The sequence below is a fragment of the Rana temporaria genome, chromosome 7, assembly GCF_905171775.1.
Source record: "Rana temporaria chromosome 7, aRanTem1.1, whole genome shotgun sequence".
Lineage (NCBI taxonomy): Eukaryota > Metazoa > Chordata > Amphibia > Anura > Ranidae > Rana > Rana temporaria.
In genome coordinates this window covers 8,359,808-8,380,528 of record NC_053495.1, presented here as the reverse complement: position 1 = coordinate 8,380,528, position 20,721 = coordinate 8,359,808, and the positions used below count along the sequence as shown (strand labels likewise).

The 20,721-nt window shown below is 50.6% G+C and overlaps 1 protein-coding gene across 1 annotated transcript in view; it reads left to right on the top strand.

The window, feature by feature from the left end:
• The window catches only part of SH3BP1 (SH3 domain binding protein 1), a 67,083-nt gene extending 57,044 nt beyond the window's left edge, over window positions 1–10,039 (top strand). Inside the window, exons 17-19 of the mRNA XM_040358834.1 lie at window positions 404–548; window positions 3,471–3,592; window positions 9,484–10,039. Of these exons, the coding sequence (XP_040214768.1) occupies window positions 404–548; window positions 3,471–3,592; window positions 9,484–9,755 (539 nt within the window). The 3' untranslated portion in view covers window positions 9,756–10,039. The remainder of the gene's footprint in view (window positions 1–403; window positions 549–3,470; window positions 3,593–9,483) is intronic.
• Window positions 10,040–20,721: the final 10,682 nt, after the last annotated feature.

Sequence of the window (20,721 nt, the reverse complement as noted above, 5' to 3'; positions counted from 1 at the left end):
TAGTGCCCCATGGTTGGTGTCAGTGGAGGAATTATTTGCCCGATGTTGGTGTCAGTGTGAGGAATAGTATCTCATATCTGTAGAAGGAATAGAGACCCAAGACCTGGATAAAGGCACACAAAGGGCCCCCCGGGTAACAGTTTGAAAACCACTGATTTAGAGGGTGCAGGATCAGATCTTCCAATGTATATGGCCAATTTTTGTGCTCGAATTGGTTGCATTTCCATCACATTTTGGCCAGACAATGCCCACACTGCCTGCCTCCCTAATGCCCTTCACTGATTGGAAGGTAGATGGGATATAGAAAAGAATTGCTCTGCTGCCCAAACTGTGTGATGCGTCTATTTCTGCAGTGCATTGTGCGCACAATAATGATTGACTCTTCTCTCTCTCTCTATCGAAGATGTCGATTTTGGGGTTACAGAAGAAAGTCCCGCCTCCCCACCAGAAGCATCCACACCACAAATCTCAAGTACTCTACCGAAAATGGACAGCGCTAATCTCCCCACTTCTCCAACATCGCTGTCATCGCCCATCAATACAGAAATGTGAGTGATAGAACACTACGAGACTCCTCCCACCAACCTCCAAATCATGCGCATGTGTATTTCTCTGGCTTCACCTTCCTATACCCCAAATCCTATGTATTACTCTCCTTTTCCATCCCTTATATCACTCTTCCCCTACCTCTCCCCCTGTATTTTAGCCTTAAAACTCCCATCTTCTTTCTATAAGCCCCGGGACTTTTAAGGTGTTCAAAAAATTAAGGTGAAACAACACAATTAGGAAAAATATGCAACGTTTAATAATTCAATACAGGATTAAAAACCATGAGAAAATATATATGTTATATGTTCCATTAGAGGGCATATGTAACGATACCACCGCTCAACGTGTTTCGCTCTTTTGAGCTTCTTCAGGAGAATCTGATCACACGTATACTATGCTAAAGGTAATAAAAGGGGCAGGAATGAGACCTCATGTTGATTGTTTTGATCAAACAAAAAAACAAACAAGCAAATCAATGCTATAGTATTGGCATAAAGCAGGCATGCAAATAGTTAATAAATACAGAGATGATCAAATGAACAAATATCAAAAATATATAGTTGTGTATCATCTTACCCAGGCTGCTTGAAACCTATATAAAAAAAACTTGATCTAGGATGAAGAATTTATGCGTCCCATGCATATTCACAGCGCCCCATCTAATGCCGCATACACACGGCTCCATCGGACATTTGCTGTCGGAAATTTCCAACAACAAATGTTTGAGAGCTGGTTCTCAATTTTTCCGACAACAAAAGTTCTTGTCGGAAATTCCCATCGTCTGTAGCCAATTCCGAAGCAACAGAAATCCTATGCATGCTCGGAATCATTGAACTTCATTTTTCTTGTCTCGTGTTGTACGTCACCGCGTTCTTGATGTTCAGAATTTCCGACAACATTTTTGTGACCGCGTGTACGCAAGACAAGTTTGAGCCAACAATCCGTTGAAAAAAAATCCACGGTTTTGTTGTCGGAATGTGTGATCGTCTGTACGCGGCATTAGGGTTCACAATACAAAGGTGATGCCTGGTTGGAGGGAAGCAAGTTCAATGCACAAGGAAAGGTTCCATACCTTTTACGTTTACAGTCCATTTTCAACTTCCTGTCTGATATTCATGGTTAGCAGTGTTCATAGACTGAGGAATTGGGTAGACATGAATTGGAGGAATGTATACCACCGTTTTGGAAACTCCATCATGTAGCTGCTGTATATTGTGAGTCTGGGCAGCGTATACGTTTTCCTAAAAGTGTTGACCACACGCTGGTACCCAACACCAACAAGTTTTGAGGATAAATTCGGATACACTTGAGGCCAATGGGTATAAAGACGAAGTGCAGCACTTAAGCTGGCTCTCTCTCGAAGAAGAAGTAAAGTGTCTTGTAGCTCAAAAATTTGACAGTAAAGGTTCTAAGAAGTTCTTGGATAGAGAAGAGCAAGTTTAAAGTATCGAGAAAAGTTCCACCACTTTGAGTTCGCTTAAAAATACAGTCCGTATTCCACAACTTTTGAATATCCACAGCTAGCAGAGTTTAGATTGTGGAATCGGGGGACGTGAATCTGAGAAATGTATACCTCAGTTTTCAACTTTGCAGCTTCTAAATGTTGTTCTATATCAGTGAAATGTCGATTTGGACCTCTTCAACAAGGGTGATTAATATGGATTGGCTATAGTATCTAAAACCTTAGGGGTTTGCGGCAATGCACCAAATGCCCAGGGTCGGGACAAGGGCGGGGCAGGAGAGACAGCTGCCCTGGATGCGGACAAGCAAGGGGACAAAGAACAGACATGGGTTGTGTAACGGTCACCACCATTTACGATATTCCATTCCATCGCCCCACGACAGCTTATCCAACACTCCAACCATGCAACAGACACGATCCATTCCCCCAGAATTAAGACGAGAAACAAGCTCTGTTGTTTCTGGTTTCAAACGAATGAACAAATGCTTTAATGGTTAGCTCTCTTATATACAGTACAGACATGTTACAGTTAATCACAGGAACAAAGAAACTCTCCACCCACACATCACACAATGGGGCTTTAATAAACCTTCTTTTAGATAATGACATTCAGTTGAGTTAATTATTAGTCATCCCCCAGACGTCCCGTCTCCGCAATTAGAGGGGTTAATTACTACAGCTTGACAAGTCACATTCCACATCTTAACATTGTCATTAGCAAACACAATGAACAGGTCTTAGGAGCAGACCTAATTAACACAATGGACACAAAACAGTATTAGCATCACACAATGGAATGTCTTTCAGGAGCCAGCCTCAATCAACACCTCAAAGCTAGACAATGGACAATGGAATATCTTAGGAGTCTATTGACCTGGTGTGGGTCAGCATGAAATCACCTGTAATATGTCCAGATCTCCTGCAATACATGAATTATCATTTCTCAGCCATCCTATGCCCAAAAGGGGCATAGGATGACCCTAGACCCAAGATCCATTAGTGACGCTGGCACGGGATTACCCCACATCCTTCAAAGGTCTCTGGGTGTCACGGGCCATTCCGTTACAGGTTGTTGCGCCCATTTTATGGCATGTATTAACAGTGAAGGAGGGGGGTGCAATTCTGGATGCTTGCCCTGGGCGTGGGATAACCCTGTCCCAGTACTGCTTACACTACACCCCATATATTACCCCTTATACTGTCCTCCTTTATCATCCTCCTATACCCCACCTACGCTCTATTCCATCACCTTTGTACCTTATATTGAACTCCTACACTGCACTTCTATGACTCTAAACCCCATATTCGTGCCTCTATTTCATTTCTACCTATCATCCTACTATTAACCCCCCCACCACCACCACACAGAATGTTTTTTATTTGGAGCAACAGACAGCATCAGTGTGCCCTGTTAATCACTGTATAGATATAACTACATTCTCCTTGGTTTTCTCTGTAGAGATGATGAAGCCACCAATGATACCCAAGAACCACTTGCCAGCAAGGCAGCTCCTGTGAAGATGCTGCCACCCAGTGATGAGAGCACACAGGGGGAGGCCAGCCCCAGTATGGCCAGGAAAGGTGAGAAGATGATTGGCTGGAATTTTTCATTGCTTCCTAGAGATTGGCCCATTGATCCATAGAAAAGTCTGAAAACCACAAAACCTGAAGCACCGCCACCCTAGCAATTAATCCAAAACAAGGGATGACTTCAATATGACTTCAATGTGACAATTATACTCTCAGCTCCCACAACGTACAATTTCTAGTAAAACGCTTTGGGCCAGATTCTCAGAAACTTACGTCGGCGTATCAGTAGATACGCCGTCGTAAGTCCGAATCTGCGCCGTCGTAAATTTAAGCGTATTCTGGAAACCAGATACGCTTAAATTAGGCTAAGATATGAGCGGCGTAAGTCTCCTACGCCGTCGTATCTTAGGGTGCATATTTACGCTGGCCACTAGGTGGCGCTTCCGTTGAGTTTGGCGTAGAATATGCAAATGACTAGATATGCCGATTCACGAACGTACGTGCGCCCGTCGCAATTAGTTACGCCGTTTACATTAGAGATACGCTGGCGTAAAGATAAAGCTGGTCTCTAGGTGGCGCATCCCAGGCAAAGTATGGACGTCGGAACAAGCGTATCTTTTTACGTTGTTTGCGTAAGTCGTACGCGAATAGGTCTGTGCGTAAATTACGTTCACGTCACAGGCATTGAGCCGACGTATGTTTGGGCGTAAATACGACGTGATACTGAGCATGCGCGCACATGCGCCGTTCGTTCGACCATGCATCTACATGGGGTCAAGCCTCATTTAAATACAACACGCCCCCTACAGCCTACTTTGAATTACGCGCGCTTACGCCGGCCCATTTACGCTACGCCGACGTAACTTAGGAGGCAAGTGCTTTGTTTACCAAAAGTATTGGGACACCTGCCTTTACACGCACATGGGGCCAGATTCTCAAAGAGATACGACGGTGTATCTCCTGATATGCCGTCGCATCTCTGAGTTAGGCCGGTCGTATCTATGCGCCTGATTCATAGAATCAGTTACGCATATAGATATGCCTAAGATCCGACAGGTGTAACTTGCAGAATATGTAAATCAGCGAGATACGCCAATTCACGAAACGTACGCGGGCCGACGCAGTGTTTTTACGATGTTTACGTAAGGGTTTTCCCGGCGCATAGTTACCCCTGCTTCTATGAGGCGCAGCCAATGTTAAGTATGGCCGTCGTTCCCGCGTCAAATTTTTTATTTTTTTTACGTCGTTTGCTTACGTCGATTCTCCAAAGCGCTGGACGCAAGTTACGCTCACGCCGAAACCAATGACGTCCTAGCGACGTCATTGGGAGCAATGCACGCCGGTAAAATTCGCGGACAGCCCATGAACTTTAACAGCATTTCAGTCTTTGTCGGTAGGGTTCAATATTGAGTTGGCCCCGCCCTTTGCAGTTATAACAGCTTCACCTCTTCTGGGAAGGCCGTCCACAAGGTTTAGGAGGGTGTCTATGGGAATGTTTGACCGTTCTTCCAGAAGAGCATTTGTGAGGTCAGGCACTGATGTTGGACGGGAAGACCTGGCTTGCAGTCTCCGCTCGAATTCATCCCAAAGGTGTTCTTTCAGAATGAGATCAGGTCAGTCAAGTTCCTCCACCCCAAACTCACTCATTCACGTATTTATGGAGCTTGCTTTGAGCACTGGTCCAAATCATTAGGTGGAGGGGGGATTATGGTGTGTGGGGTTGTTTTTTTCAGGGGTTGGACTTGGCCCCTTAGTTCCAGTGAAGGGAACTCTTAAGGCGTCGGCATACCAAGACATTTTGGACAATTTCATGCTCCCAACTTTGTGGGAACAGTTTGGGGACGGCCCCTTCCTGTCCCAACATGACTGCGCACCAGTGCACAAAGCAAGGTCCATAAAGACATGGACATGGGCGTCCGCTGAAATTTTTTCAGGGAGGGGCGCTTCGGCAGCAGCGATACACAGTCGCATTTAACCCTTTCTTCAAACGCTAGCGGGGGTTAAAAGCGCCCCGCTAGCGACCAAATTGCGCATCTAAAACGATGGTAAAACGCTGCTTTTTAGCACCGCTTTACCGATAATACAGCCAGCTGGCAGTGTGAAATAGCTCTTGAGATAATTCAGCTTCACTCAATGCCCATATTAATATAGCCTAGAGAATGTACAGACCCCCCTACAGCATAGATGTACCCCCCTTCAGCACAGACCCCTCCATTCAGCACAGATGGACCCCCATTCTACACAAACCCCTCCATTCAGCACAGATGGATCCCCTTCAGCACAGACCCCCCATTCTGCACAAACCCCTCCATTCAGCACAGATGGACCCCCCCTTCAGCACAGATCCCCCCATTCCGCACAGACCCCCCTTCAGCACAGATGGACCCCCCCCTTCAGCACAGACCCCCCCATTCCGCACAGACCCCCCTTCAGCACAGATGGACCCCCCCTTCAGCACAGACCCCCCTTTAGCACAGATGGACCCCCCATTCAGCACAAACCCCTCCTTAAGCACAGACGACCCCCATCCCATTCAGTACCTCAGATCAGCCATCAACGCTGCACAGGCACAGCAGGTTCCCTCCCCCTGTGTACACATAAACACTGGCGGGGAGGCGGCTTCACTCTGCTCGCTGTGCCTGTGTGACATCCGGCCCGGGACAGCTCAGACAGCCCGCTGCCGCAAAACTCTTCAACACCTTCTCCATTTTCCAGGGGGGGTCAATTGCCCCCCCTTGCCCTATGGAGCGGATGCCCATGGACATGGATAAGCGAGTTTGGGGTGGAGGAACCTGACTGGCCTGCACACAGTCCTGACCTCAACCTGATAGAACACATTTGAGATAAATTAGAGCGGAGACTGCGAGCCAGGCCTTCCCGTCCAACATCAGTGCCTGACTTTACAAATGCGCTTCTGGATGAATGATCAAACATTCCCATAGACAGGGAGGCGACTTGCATACCTCTATAAATCAGACATTTAGATAATTATCTTTTATTAAAGTTTGGCTAGCCTAAGACGTTATGCATGTATTTCCAGTACACCTAATGCACCTTGTCCTTGTCATGGAAAAGATTCATTGCTTTGCTTTACCACAGAATTTGTAAGAGCGAACAGTAACGACTGGATGAACTCTTTTTTTACGCAGGTTTCAACCTGCGGGTTTATTATAGTGTTTTTCTTCTTTTTGATTGTTTTGTGCTAATTGAGCTGGGGAATGCCCAAAGGCTCTGTATTGTACAAGTTTTTCAGAAATAGTGACGTCACTAGGGTTGGTGTCACCTGGTGCGGAAAAAAAAAATGGTGTCACCCCCCCCCCCCTCCACCAACTGTAGCCTCCCCCTCAGTACAGACCCCCTCCCGCAGTACAGACCCCCTCCCACCAAGTACAGCCCCCCTCCCTCAGTACAGACCCCCCCCCCTCAGTACAGACCCCTCTCACCAAGTACAGACCTCCCCCTCAGTACAGACCCCCTCCCTCAGTACAGACCCCCTCCATCAATATAGACCCCCTTCCTCAGTATAGACCTCCCCCCTCAGTATAGACCCCTCCATCAGTGCAGACCCCCCATCAATACAGACACCCCCACCCAAGTGCAGACCCCCCCCTCAGTACAGACCCCCTCCCGCAGTACAGACCCCCCCTCCACTAACTACAGACCTCCCTCCCGCAGTACAGACCCCCTCCCACCAAGTACAGCCCCCCTCCCTCAGTACAGACCCCCCCCTCAGTACAGACCCCTCTCACCAAGTACAGACCTCCCCCTCAGTACAGACCCCCCCACCAAGTACAGACCCCCTCCCTCAGTACAGACCCCCTCCATCAATATAGACCCCCTTCCTTAGTATAGACCTCCCCCCTCAGTATAGACCCCTTCATCAGTGCAGACCCCCCATCACTACAGACACCCCCACCCAAGTGCAGACCTCCTCACCAGTACAGACACCCCCACCCAAGTGCAGACACCCTCACCCAAGTGCAGACCCCCCTATCAGTACAGACTCCACCTCAGTGCAGACCCCCCAGCAGTACAGACACCCCCCTCAGTACAGACAGACACCCCCCTAGTGCAGACCCCCCTCAGCACAGACCCCCCTCAGTACAGACACCCCCCTGGTGCAGACCCCCCAGCAATACAGACCCCCCCTCAGTACCGACACCCCCCTAGTGCAGACCCCTCAGCATTACAGACCCCCCTCAGTACAGACGCCCCCTCTTACATACCTCAGAACAGCGCTGACAGATACACACACTGGGCCAGATTCAGAAAGAGATACGACGGCCAATGACGTCCTTGCGACGTCATTTAGAGCAATGCACACTGGGATATTTTACTGACGGCGCATGCGCCGTTCAATAAAAACGTAAAAAACGCGGGGTCAAGAAAAATTTAAATACTACACGCCCCCAACATCCCCATTTGAATTACGCGGCCTTACGCCGCAACACATACGTTACGCCGCCGTAAATCTGGATGCAAGTTCTTTCTGAATACAGAACTAAGCGCCCAAAGTTACAGCGGTGTAACGTATCTCCGATACGTTACGCCGGCCAGACAGATACACTCAGGTATCTGAATCCGGCCCAGTGTGTCCCTCAAGCGCAGGCTCCTCCTCCTCTGTGGATGTAAACAGAGAGGAGGAGGCGGCTTCGGTCCACAAAGCTGGGGTACAACTAATCAGGGCAGCGGGCAGGGTTAGAGGTGCTGCTACCCACGGGTGTCACTCCTCTGACAGGTGTCACCCGGGTGCGGCCCGCACCCCCCGCACCCGCCTAGCAACGCCTTTGTTCAAAAAACCAATAAAGTATTACAAAAAAAAAACATTTCCATAGACACACTTCTAAACCTTGTGGACGGCCTTCCCAGAAGAGTTGAAGCTGTTATAGCTGTAAAGGGCGGGGCCAACTCAATATTGAACCCTCCGGACTCAGACTGGGATGTCATTAAAGTTCATTTGTAGTCAAAGTCTTCACTTGAAAATGCGATATCCTAACCTTCTTATGTGTGTGTAAAGCCAGGCGTCCCAATACTTTTGATAATCTTGGCACAGATTCTCAAAGGGCTTACGACGGCGTAACGCCATGTACGCCGTCGTAAGTCCTAATCTGGGCCGTCGTATCTATGTGACTGATTCTTAGAATCAGTTACGCATAGATATCCATTAGATCAGACAGGCGTAAGGCTCTTACGCCGTCGGATCTTAACTGCAATTTTTTTTTTGGCCGCTAGGTGTCGCCTCCGTCGTTTTCCCCGTCGAGTATGCAAGTTAGCTAGATACGGGAATTCCCGAGCGGCCGACGCAGTAAAGTTACGACGTTTACGTTAGGCTTGTCCCGGCGTAAAGTTGCCCCTGCTATATGAGGCGCAATCAATGTTAAGTATGGCCGTCGTTCCCGCGTCGAAATTTAAAAATGTATGTCGTTTGCGTAAGTTGTCCGTGAATGGGGCTGACCGCCATTTACGTTCACGTCGAAACCAATGACGTCCATGCGACGTCATTTGGAGCAATGCACCCTGGGATATTTTACGGACGGCGCATTCGCAGTACGTTCGACGCGGGAACGCGCTTAATTTAAATGCTACACGCCCCCTACCCGCCTAATTTGAATTAGGTGGGCTTGCGCCGGGTGATTTACGCTACGCCGCCGCAACTATACAGGCAAGTTCTTTGTGAATAAAGCACTTGCCTGAAAAACTTGCGGCGGCGTAACGTAAATGAGATACGTTACGCCCGCCCTAAGTTACGCCATTCTACGAGAATCTGGCCCATAGTGTATATTCCAGAGGTATGTTTCTCCTAGGAGGTCCAATGTGTCCCATCAGCCTTCTGGACCTGGTAATGAGGGCATGTTTGGTGTCTAACTGATTGCCATCGTCTTATACATTCATGTGACCCAAATAGTGTAACCCACTCCAACATATTTTTATTTTTCTTGTAGTGAAGAGACCGGCTCCTCTGCGGCCCAGCATGCCTCCGCCTATACATCCTCGTGGGGCCATGACCGGCGAGCCACCCGATGAACTCCAGAACCCCCGTCCCGTCCCGAGGAGGAATATCGGTGGAAGCTTGAGAGTGCCCAACCAGCCTCCTCCTCACCCGCCTGCACCCAAAGTCGCCAATGTAAAGCCTGAGGCCGGGGATGGCGACCCGTCCAGAAAAACACCCCCCAGGCCACTGCCAAGAAATCGCATCCAATCTACAGACAACTAACCAGGAAAAGATTGTGCCATCTGCTGGCTGAGGAGCTGAACTAAGCAAATCACGTTATTTGAGAAGATAGGAAGTGCCCTGCCTGAGGGCATACTAGGGGGCACTCCCTCCATGAATACATACGGTATAGGAATATTACAGACAAGGGACACAATAATACGGTGAATATTCAATCAGAACTCATGCACTGACATTCCATTCCTTTTACGCGAAGAATTTATAACGTTGTTCTTTGTATAACGTGGGACTGGCGCCCATGTATTAAACACTTTATTCTTTCTAAACCCTTCAGTGTCTGTTGTCTTCTTCTCAGCTACGGCCATCCAGAAACATGGAAGAAAAAAAAAAGCAGAGCTCAAAGTAGGAAGGAATAGGAACAGTGGCCCGGATTCAGCTAGATTTGCGCATTTATTACGGAGGCGCAGGGCAACGATTTTGCCCTGCGCCCCCGCAATTTTCTTGCGCTGCCCTCGATTCACGGAGCGGAAGCTCCGTAAATTGCGCGGACGCGCCGGCAAAATGCCCGGCGCAAGCTCGCGCAATTTAAATGATCCCGTAGGGGGCGGGAATCATTTAAATTAGGCGCGTTCCCGCGCCGATCGTAGAGCGCATGCTCCGTCGGGAAACTTTCCCGACGTGCATTGCGGCAAATGACGTCGCAAGGACGTCATTTGCTTCAAAGTGAACGTGAATGGCGTCCAGCGCCATTCACGAATCACTTACGCAAAGTACGTAAAAACCGCCGTACGGAAACGACGTAAACTGCGTACGCAGGGCTCGCGCAACGTTGTGAATCGGTGTTAGTATGCAATTTGCATACTATACGCTGAGCACAACGGGAACGGCACCTAGCGGCCATCGCAAGAATGCAGTCTAAAATATGCGGGCATAAGAGCCTTATGCCGCGCAGATCTTAGGCTGCAGTCGGCGTAACGAGGTTCCTGAATCAGGAGCACTCGTTACGCCGGGGCAAGTAAGCAATTGCGCTGTGTAACCTATGGTTACACAGGCGCAATTGCTTCTTGAATCCACCCCAGACAAAGTAACATTGGCCCGGATTCAGCTACATTTGCGCATTTATTACGGAGGCGCAGGGCAACGATTTTGCCCTGCGCCCCCGCAATTTTTTTGTGCTGCCCGCGATTCACGAAGCATAAGCTCCGTAAATTGCGCGGGCGCGCCGGCAAAAATGCCCGGCGCAAGCTTGCGCAATTTAAATTGTTCCCGCGCCGATTGTAGAGCGCATGCTCCGTCGGGAAACTTTCCCGACGTGCATTGCCGCAAATGACGTCGCAAGGACGTCATTTGCTTCAAAGTGAACGTGAATGGCGTCCAGCGCCATTCACGAATCACTTACGTAAAGTATGTAAAATTCTAATTTCGCGACGCGGAAACGACGGGTATACGTAACATTGGCTGCCCCTGCTAATAGCAGGGGCAGCCTTACGCAAAAACCGCCGTACGGAAACGACGTAAACTGCGTACGCAGGGCTCGCGCAACATTGTAAATCAGTGTTAGTATGCAATTTGCATACTATACGCTGAGCACAATGGGAGCGCCCCCTAGCGGCCATCGCAAGAATGCAGCCTAAGATATGCGGGCATAAGAGCCTTATGCCGCGCAGATTTTAGGCTGCAGCCGGTGTTACGATGTTCCTGAATCAGGAGCACTCGTTACCCCGGGGCAAGTAAGCAATTGCGCTGTGTAACCTATGGTTACACAGGCGCAATTGCTTCTTGAATCCAGCCCAGTAACAGCAACAACTAGGCAAACTAGGCAGCCGCCTAGGGTGCACTGCTGCCTAGGGTGAAGGCATGGCCAGCTGTTGCTGGGTCCAAACTCCCCCCCAGAGCGTCCTGCCCAATTACACAGTCGGGTTATCTGTTGCCACAGCCGCACTGCTCAGCAACAGCGCAGGCTGTGCAGCAATCAGAGCTGTTCCTGAATATACGGCAGCTGACTTAGTGCTAGGGTTTGGTTGCTAAGACCGCCCCATTTCCTAGCAACCAATCGTGATTGCCCCTATCCCATGCCCCAGCATTCTGAGGAGGAGGAAGTTCCTCCGCCAAACCAATCCGATCCCAGTGCTTAACCTTCCAGCTTCCACCTGTCCTGTAGCCAGGGCCGCTGATAGGGTGGGACAACCAGCCCTCCTGTAGGGGGCCCGGACAGCAGAGGGAATCATTGTGGTCGAATGGAGGCGCAATTACAGAATTTAAAACTATGTAGGGAGGTGACTTAGGGGTTCCTAATAAAAGGGGGACTCTGATGTAAGGGGAAATATGGGGTCCCTGATTTGAGGGGGGACTCTGGGGACCCTGATTTAAAAAGGGGGGCTCTGGGTGACCCTGATGTAAGGTTGCTTTAGGGACCCTCGTGTAATGGGGGGCTCTGGGGACCCTAATGTAGGGAGGTGACTTTGGGGTTCCTAATGAAAGGGGGACTCTGATGTAAGGAGGAAATATGGGGTCCCTGATTTAAGGAGGGGGGACCCTGATTTAAGAAGGGGGGCACTGGGTGACCCTGATGTAAGGTCACTTTAGGGACCCTCATGTAAGGGGGACTCATGGGGAGCCTAATGTAGGGAGGTGACTTTGGGGTTTCTAATGAAAGGGGGTCTCTGATGTAAGGGGGAAATATGGGGTCCCTGATTTAAGGAGGGGGGACTCTGGGGACCCTGATTTAAGAAGGGGGGCTCTGGGTGACCCTGATTTAAGAAGGGGGGACTCTGATATGGGGTCCCTGATTTAAGGAGGGGGACCCTGATTTAAGAATGGGGGGCTCTGGGTGACCCTGATGTAAGGTCGCTTTAGGGACCCTCATGTAAGGGGAATTAATGGTGACTTTGGGGTTTCTAATGAAAGGGGGTCTCTGATGTAAGGGGGAAATATGGGGTCCCTGATTTAAGGAGGGGGGACTCTGGGGACCCTGATTTAAGAAGGGGGGCTCTGGGTGACCCTGATTTAAGAAGGGGGGACTCTGATATGGGGTCCCTGATTTAAGGAGGGGGACCCTGATTTAAGAATGGGGGGCTCTGGGTGACCCTGATGTAAGGTCGCTTTAGGGACCCTCATGTAAGGGGAATTAATGGTGACTTTGGGGTTTCTAATGAAAGGGGGACTATGATGTAAGGAGGAAATATAGGGTCCCTGATTTAAAGAGGGGGGACTCTGGAGACCCTGATGTATTGTGTAAGGGGGGCTCTGGGGACCCTAATGTAGGGGGGTGACTTTGGGGTTCCTAATGAAAGTGGGACTCTGATGTAAGAAGGATATTTGGTGTCCCTGATTTAAGGAGGGGGACCCTGATTTAAGAAGGGGGGCTCTGGGTGACCCTGATGTAAGGGGGGGCTGCTGTAAGGGGGGGCTATGTGGACCCTGATGTAAGGGGGGTTTGAGATCCTAAAGTAAGGGGAGACTTTGGGCAGCCTAATGAAAGTGGGATCTCTGATGTAAGGGTGAATTCTGGGGACCTTGATGTAAGGGGGGGGGGGGGGGGACTCAGGGGATCCTGATTTAAGGAGAGGGGACTCTTGTGACCTTGATGTAAGAGGGGGATGACTCTGGGGGTCCTGATGTAAGGAAGGGGGACTTTCTGGACCCTAATAAAAGTAAACTCTGATGTAAGGGGGTCAGACCTGAGGGGCCCCGGCCTAAAGCTGTATAAGGGGCCCCAAAATTTCTGATGGCTGCCCTGTTCACACACTCGCGCCAATGTTGGACATACTGTACCGCTGCAGCATTGGATGATATTGGCTGGAGATGAAGCCTTCTCTTACAAATGTCAGCCAATAAGTGAAAAAGAGGTATTCAGCCAATGAGGTGCTGCACAAGCCATGCTGCGCGCAACATCACTTGCACATATATTTTCATAGGTAGATTCACAGAAAGTTACGCCGGCGTATCAGTAGATACGCCGTCGTAACTCTGAATCTACGCCGTCGCAAATGAAAGCGTATTCTGGAAACCAGATACGCTTAAATTAGGCTAAGATACGAGCGGCGTAAGTCTCCTACGCCGTCGTATCTTAGGGTGCAATATTTACGCTGGCTGCTAGGTGGCGCTTCCGTTGAGTTCGGCGTAGAATATGCAAATGACTAGATACGCCGATTCAGAAACGTACGTGCCCGGCGCATTTTTTTTTACGTCTTTGACGTATGGCTTTTTCCGGTGTAAAGTTAGAAGTTAGTCGAACAAATAGCTGGCCTAGTCAATGTTAAGTATGGCCGTCGTTCCCGCGTCAAAATTTGAAAATTTTACGTCGTTTGCGTAAGTCGTCCGTGAATGGGGCTGGATGTAATTTACGTTCACGTCGAAACCAATACGTCCTTGCGGCGTACTTTGGAGCAATGCACACTGGGATATGTCCACGGACGGCGCATGCGCCGTTCGTAAAAAACGTCAATCACGTCAGGTCACCTCCCTTTTACATAAAACACGCCCCCCTCATCCTCATTTGAATTAGGCGCGCTTACGCCGGCCCCATTTACGCTACGCCGCCGTAACTTAGGAGGCAAGTGCTTTGTGAATACAGCACTTGCCTCTCTGACTTACGGCGGCGTAGCGTAAATACGCTACGCTACGCCGCCGTAAAAATGCACACATCTACCTGAATCCAGCTATCAGCTTCTACAAGGCAGTAGCCCACAGTGCCGTCTTCTATTGGGCGGAAAGACCTGTGGTGGTCATGTGATCCTTGGGAATGCTCGGGGCCACATGTAGTGCCATGGCATGGTTCTGCTCCGGGATTCGTGGAGGAGGCTGAAGCCAATTAGAGGAAGAAGTTTGTTAACAAGTGAGGAATGTTCAGATCTACAAAATGTCACAAATTCCCCCCGATCGAAACGGAGAGTTGGGGGATCGGACGTCGGGAATAGGTGATGGGGAGAATGTGAGCCAAAGGAGGGGATGAAGTAATAATGATACGAAGGGGGCAAGGGGAGGGCTGGCAACCTTAGGCCTGGGGGGCAGGTTCAGTCAATTGGCCTATTGAATGCCGAATCAGCTCACAATCCATGGCCCATCTGGTTTTTCAATGCTGCCTTACCAGTGCAGTCAACTCCAGTGCCCATCAATGCAGCCTGATAACTGGGGCAGGTTACATGGGGTGTATGGGGGGGTCAGCTATGGTGTCAGGGTCTCTCACCACAGTGATCTCAGCAGGTCCTTGCCAACTTCCTAGACCAGAAAAAAAAAGAAAATGGTAGTGGACAGCGGCTGCTGGGCGTAAGTCAGGGCGGCCTGGGAGGCAATTGCCACTCTTCCCCCCGGCCCAGCCCTCCCCTGAAGGGGGCTGTGATATGGGGCACTGGGGGATAATAAACAACAGCTTGAGAAACAAATACATGATAAAAGTAAACAAATAAAAAATTAACAAATAATAAAAAAATCTAAAAATGAAAAAACAATAAAAAACTGAGAATAAATAAATAAAAATAATAAATAAAAATAAATAAATGTCCACAACTGCTGACAACAGTTGAACCATTTCTATATTAAAGAGGAGAAAACGGGATTCTCCAAGACCCTGCGGGTCGTCCCAACCGTTCTAAGGATTAATGATAGGTGAGATCCCCTCCCCCTTCTCAGGAAACATCTGCCCACCTATTGTCAGACTTTATTTCCTCTCACCCATTATTCACCCCGAGATCTACCAGCCACCCATAGTCAGGTGCCCAGCCGTCACACATTGACCATAGCCAGGTGCCCAGCCGTCACACACTGACCATAGCCAGGTGCCCAGCCGTCACACACTGACCATAGCCAGGTGCCCAGCCGTCATACACTGACCATAGCCAGGTGCCCAGCCGTCACACACTGATCATAGCCGGGTGCCCAGCCGTCACACACTGATCATAGCCGGGTGCCCAGCCGTCACACACTGATCATAGCCGGGTGCCCAGCCGTCATACACTGACCATAGCCAGGTGCCCAGCCGTCACACACTGACCATAGCCGGGTGCCCAGCCGTCACACACTGACCATAGCCAGGTGCCCAGCCATCATACACTGATCATAGCCAGGTGCCCAGCCGTCACACACTGATCATAGCCGGGTGCCCAGCCGTCACACACTGACCATAGCCGGGTGCCCAGCCGTCACACACTGACCATAGCCGGGTGCCCAGCCGTCACACACTGACCATAGCCAGGTGCCCAGCCGTCATACACTGACCATAGCCAGGTGCCCAGCCGTCACACACTGACCATAGCCAGGTGCACAGCCGTCACACACTGACCATAGTCAGGTGCCCAGCCGTCATACACTGACCATAGCCAGGTGCCCAGCCGTCATACACTGACCATAGCCAGGTGCCCAGCCGTCATACACTGACCATAGCCAGGTGCCCAGCCGTCACACACTGACCATAGTCAGGTGCCCAGCCGTCATACACTGACCATAGCCAGGTGCCCAGCTGTCACACACTGACCATAGTCAGGTGCCCAGCCGTCATACACTGACCATAGCCAGGTGCCCAGCCGTCATACACTGACCATAGCCAGGTGCCCAGCCGTCATACACTGACCATAGCCGGGTGCACAGCTGTCACACACTGACCATAGCCAGGTGCCCAGCCGTCACACACTGACCATAGCCAGGTGCCCAGCCGTCACACACTGACCATAGCCGGGTGCACAGCTGTCACACACTGACCATAGCCAGGTGCCCAGCCGTCACACACTGACCATAGCCAGGTGCCCAGCCGTCATACACTGACCATAGCCGGGTGCACAGCTGTCACACACTGACCATAGCCAGGTGCCCAGCCGTCATACACTGACCATAGCCGGGTGCACAGCTGTCACACACTGACCATAGCCAGGTGCCCAGCCGTCACACACTGACCATAGCCAGGTGCATTGATGTTCCATGCTCCCATAGCCAGGTGCACAGACATTTCATGCCACCCATAGCCTGTTACACAGAAGTTACACACTACTCATAGCCAGGTGCACAGGTGTTACATGGCACCCATTATAGCCAGATGCACATACATTCCATGCCACCCATTGCCAGGAGCACAGACTTTCCATGTCACCCATAGACAGAAGTATAGATGTCCCACGACCACCCCAGGTACACTGTCATTCCATCTAGCCCATAGCCAGGTGCACAGATGTCCCACGCGCCCATTGCCAGGTGCGCAGACATTTCATGGCGCCCATAGCCAGGTGCACAGAAGTCACACATCACTCAAAGCTATGTGTACAGAAATTTCATGCCACCCATGCCCAGGTACACACACATCACACTCTACCTATACCCAGATACACATACATCACACTCTACCTATACCCAGATACACACACACATCACACTCTACCCATACCCATATACACACACATCACACTCTACCCATACCCATATACACACACATCACACTCTACCTATACCCAGATACACACACACATCACACTCTACCCATACCCATATACACACACATCACACTCTACCCATACCCATATACACACACATCACACTCTACCCATACCCAGATACACACACATCACACTCTACCCATACCCATATACACACACATCACACTCTACCCATACCCATATACACACACATCACACTCTACCCATACCCATATACACACACATCACACTCTACCCATACCCATATACACACACATCACACTCTACCCATACCCAGATACACACACATCACACTCTACCCATGCCCAGGTACACACACATCACACTCTACCCATACCCAGATACACAGATATCCCATGCCGCTCACAGCCATGTGCACAAATTTCATGTCACCCACAGCCAGGTGCACAAACATCATTCAACATCCACAGCCATGTGCAAAGATGTCCCAAGCCACCCAGGTGCACAGTAAGTACAGTGTGCATATAACACACACAGCACAGATCACTCCTCATGTACAGGGAGATCCACCATCTACTATGAGCCTTATGTACAGGAAAACCTGCTCTATAATGTGATCCTCCTCCCGCGGTGTCACCTCTCTGTGTCCCCATGACTGTCACATTTCAGTGAATGTCCCGGATTTGTGCCCCCTGGATATCTCCACATGACACACAGAGAGAGCCGCCAAACCACAAAAACTGTTCACTTCCGCCAACTCATATCAGCGGAGTCTGCAACGTGAAATCCTTCTGTACACCCTTTACTGTCCCCAACACAGTCACACACTATTATACATGTACATACCTCTGACATATACCGCAGCGCTGTACAGAGAGCACTGAGACAGTCACATCAGTCTCTGTACCAGAGGAGCTTACACTCTAATGTCCCCCCAGTCACACACTAGTATACATTTATATAGCTCTGACATATACCGCAGTGCTGTACAGAGAACACTGACCACATAACATCAGTCTCTGCAGCAGAGGAGCTTACACTCTAATGCATGGGTGCCCAATCTTTCGAGGAGCGAGGGCCACTTTAGCGACTTGGTAACTGGTCGCGGGCCACAATGATGGGGCGGGCAGATGACAGGTCTGTGTCCACTCTGCATATGCAAAGCAGACATGGACACAGCCCGTTCTACCATCCGATAGATATCCTATCTAGAAGGGGATAGAGATCCTTCTGTTTCTCTAAGCAGATCGGATTGGACATAGACGGGTGTAAACCGACACAAGTCCGTTTACATCTGCCGCTCTATAGAGGTGAATGGAGGGTCCGACTGGGTCCGTATGAAAAACAGACAGGCGGATCCGATCGGACCGATCATATGAAAGGGGCCTAAGGCTGCTTTCATGCTGATGCACTGCGGTACCTGCACCTCAACTATCCTCAATCTTCACTTTAGCAGCTGGCTGCTGCTGTCCCCTCGGTGGGTATGGCTGGCAGCTGCTGCTGTCCCCCAGGTGGGAATGGCTGGCGGCTGCTGCTGTCCCCCAGGTGGGTATGGCTGGCGGCTGCTGCTGTCCCCCAGGTGGGTATGGCTGGCGGCTGCTGCTGTCCCCCAGGTGGGAATGGCTGGCGGCTGCTGCTGTCCCCCAGGTGGGTATGGCTGGCGGCTGCTGCTGTCCCCCAGGTGGGTATGGCTGGCGGCTGCTGCTGGCTGCCCTCCAGGACAGGTACTGCTGGTGGGTACTGCTGGCTGGTACTGCCAGTGGGCACTGCTGACTGGTACTGGCAGAGGGGACTGCTGGTGGGTACTGCCAGTGGGTACCGCAGGTGGGTACTGCTGGCTGGTACTACCCCCCCCCCCCCTCACAGCATAATAAACAGACAGTAATGACAAGTCTCATGTGTTATGAACCTCATTTGATGTCATGTGCCCCACGTGATGCCATGCGTCTCATGTGATGCCATGTGTCTCACTTGATGCCTCAAGTCTGATTTGATGTCATGTCTCTCATTTGATGCCATGCGTCTCATGTGATGCCATGCCGATCCTAGGCAGGGTGCACGGGGTGCTCCGCACCCAGGCGCCACAGAGGTGGGGGCGCCGATGCTCCAAAGTGCTCCCCTCCCTCCTCCTTGTCTGTGTCCAGAGGCAGAGCGCATGTAGCGGGTTCTGCGGTTCCCCATGCCGCTTGCTCTGTCCGCTGGCAACTGACAAGTGCGCATACCTCCCGCTGTCCCCGGAATCCAGGCTGGGTACCACAGCGGAGCCTATTACCGAAACACGTTCCGGCACTAGGCTCCACTAATGTGCATGGATCAGTCTCCTGTCTGCCCCACCCCCTCTGCATGTGTCGGCTCTTCTCCTATAGGCGGTGTGATGAGAGGCTTCTGGGTTGGCCGGAGCTGCTGCCAATCATCTCGTTCACTCCCAGAAATGCTCTCCGAGTGTCACCCTCCTAGTAACCAAAGATGCCACGTATGCCCCGCCCCCCTGTAATGTGCTTCTGCTCCCAGCGCGCCCGAGCTACAGGGATCTATTGGACAAGTACTGATCTATAGGGACACCTGATGTGGGAGGCTCTGATGGGGACACCTGCTGTGGGGGGGGGCTCTGATGGGGACACCTGCTGTGGGGGGGCTCTGATGGAGGGCAACTGCTGTAGGGGGGCTCTAAAGGGGGGCAACTGCTGGGGGCTCTGATGGGGGACACCTGCTGTGGGGGGCTCTGATCGGGGACACCTGCTGTGGGGGGCTCTGATGGGGGACACCTGCTGGGGGGGACTCTGATGGGGGACACTAATGAAGAATTCTTAGGAGAGCATCTCTGTGTTTGAGTCGTAGCCATAGAAACATGTGTAAAGGGGAGAAGTTAGTAAGATGACCATGCCCATGTGGGGGCGCCAGAAATATTTCTGCACCCAGGCGTCTGTGACCCTAGGATCGGCCCTGATTTCAATGCATCTCATGTGATGCAGTGTGTTTCACCTGATGCCATGCGTCTCATGTGATGCCATGTGTCTCACGTGATGCCAATGCGTCTCACTTGATGCCATGTGTCTCACGTGATGCCATGCATCTCATGTGATGCAGTGTGTTTCACCTGATGCCATGCGTCTCATGTGATGCCATGTGTCTCACGTGATGCTGTGTGTTTCACCTGATGCCATGCGTCTCATGTGATGCCATGTGTCTCACGTGATGCCATGCGTCTCACTTGATGCCATGTGTCTCATGTGATGCCATGCGTCTCATGTGATGCTGTGTGTTTCACCTGATGCCATGCGTCTCATGTGATGCCGTGTGTTTCACTTGATGCCATGCGTCTCATGTGATGCCATGTGTCTCACGTGATGCCATGCGCCTCACTTGATGCCATGTGTCTCACGTGATGCCATGCATCTCATGTGATGCCATGTGTCTCATGTGATGCCATGAGTCTCATGTGATGCCATGTGTTTCACTTGATGCCATGCGTCTCATTTGATGCCATACGTCTCATGTTATGCCATGCGACTCACTTGATGTTATGTGTCTCTTTTATGCCATGCATCTCATGTGATGCCATGCAACTCACTTGATGTCATGTGTCTCACGTGATGCCATGCGTCTCATGTGATGCCATGAGTCTC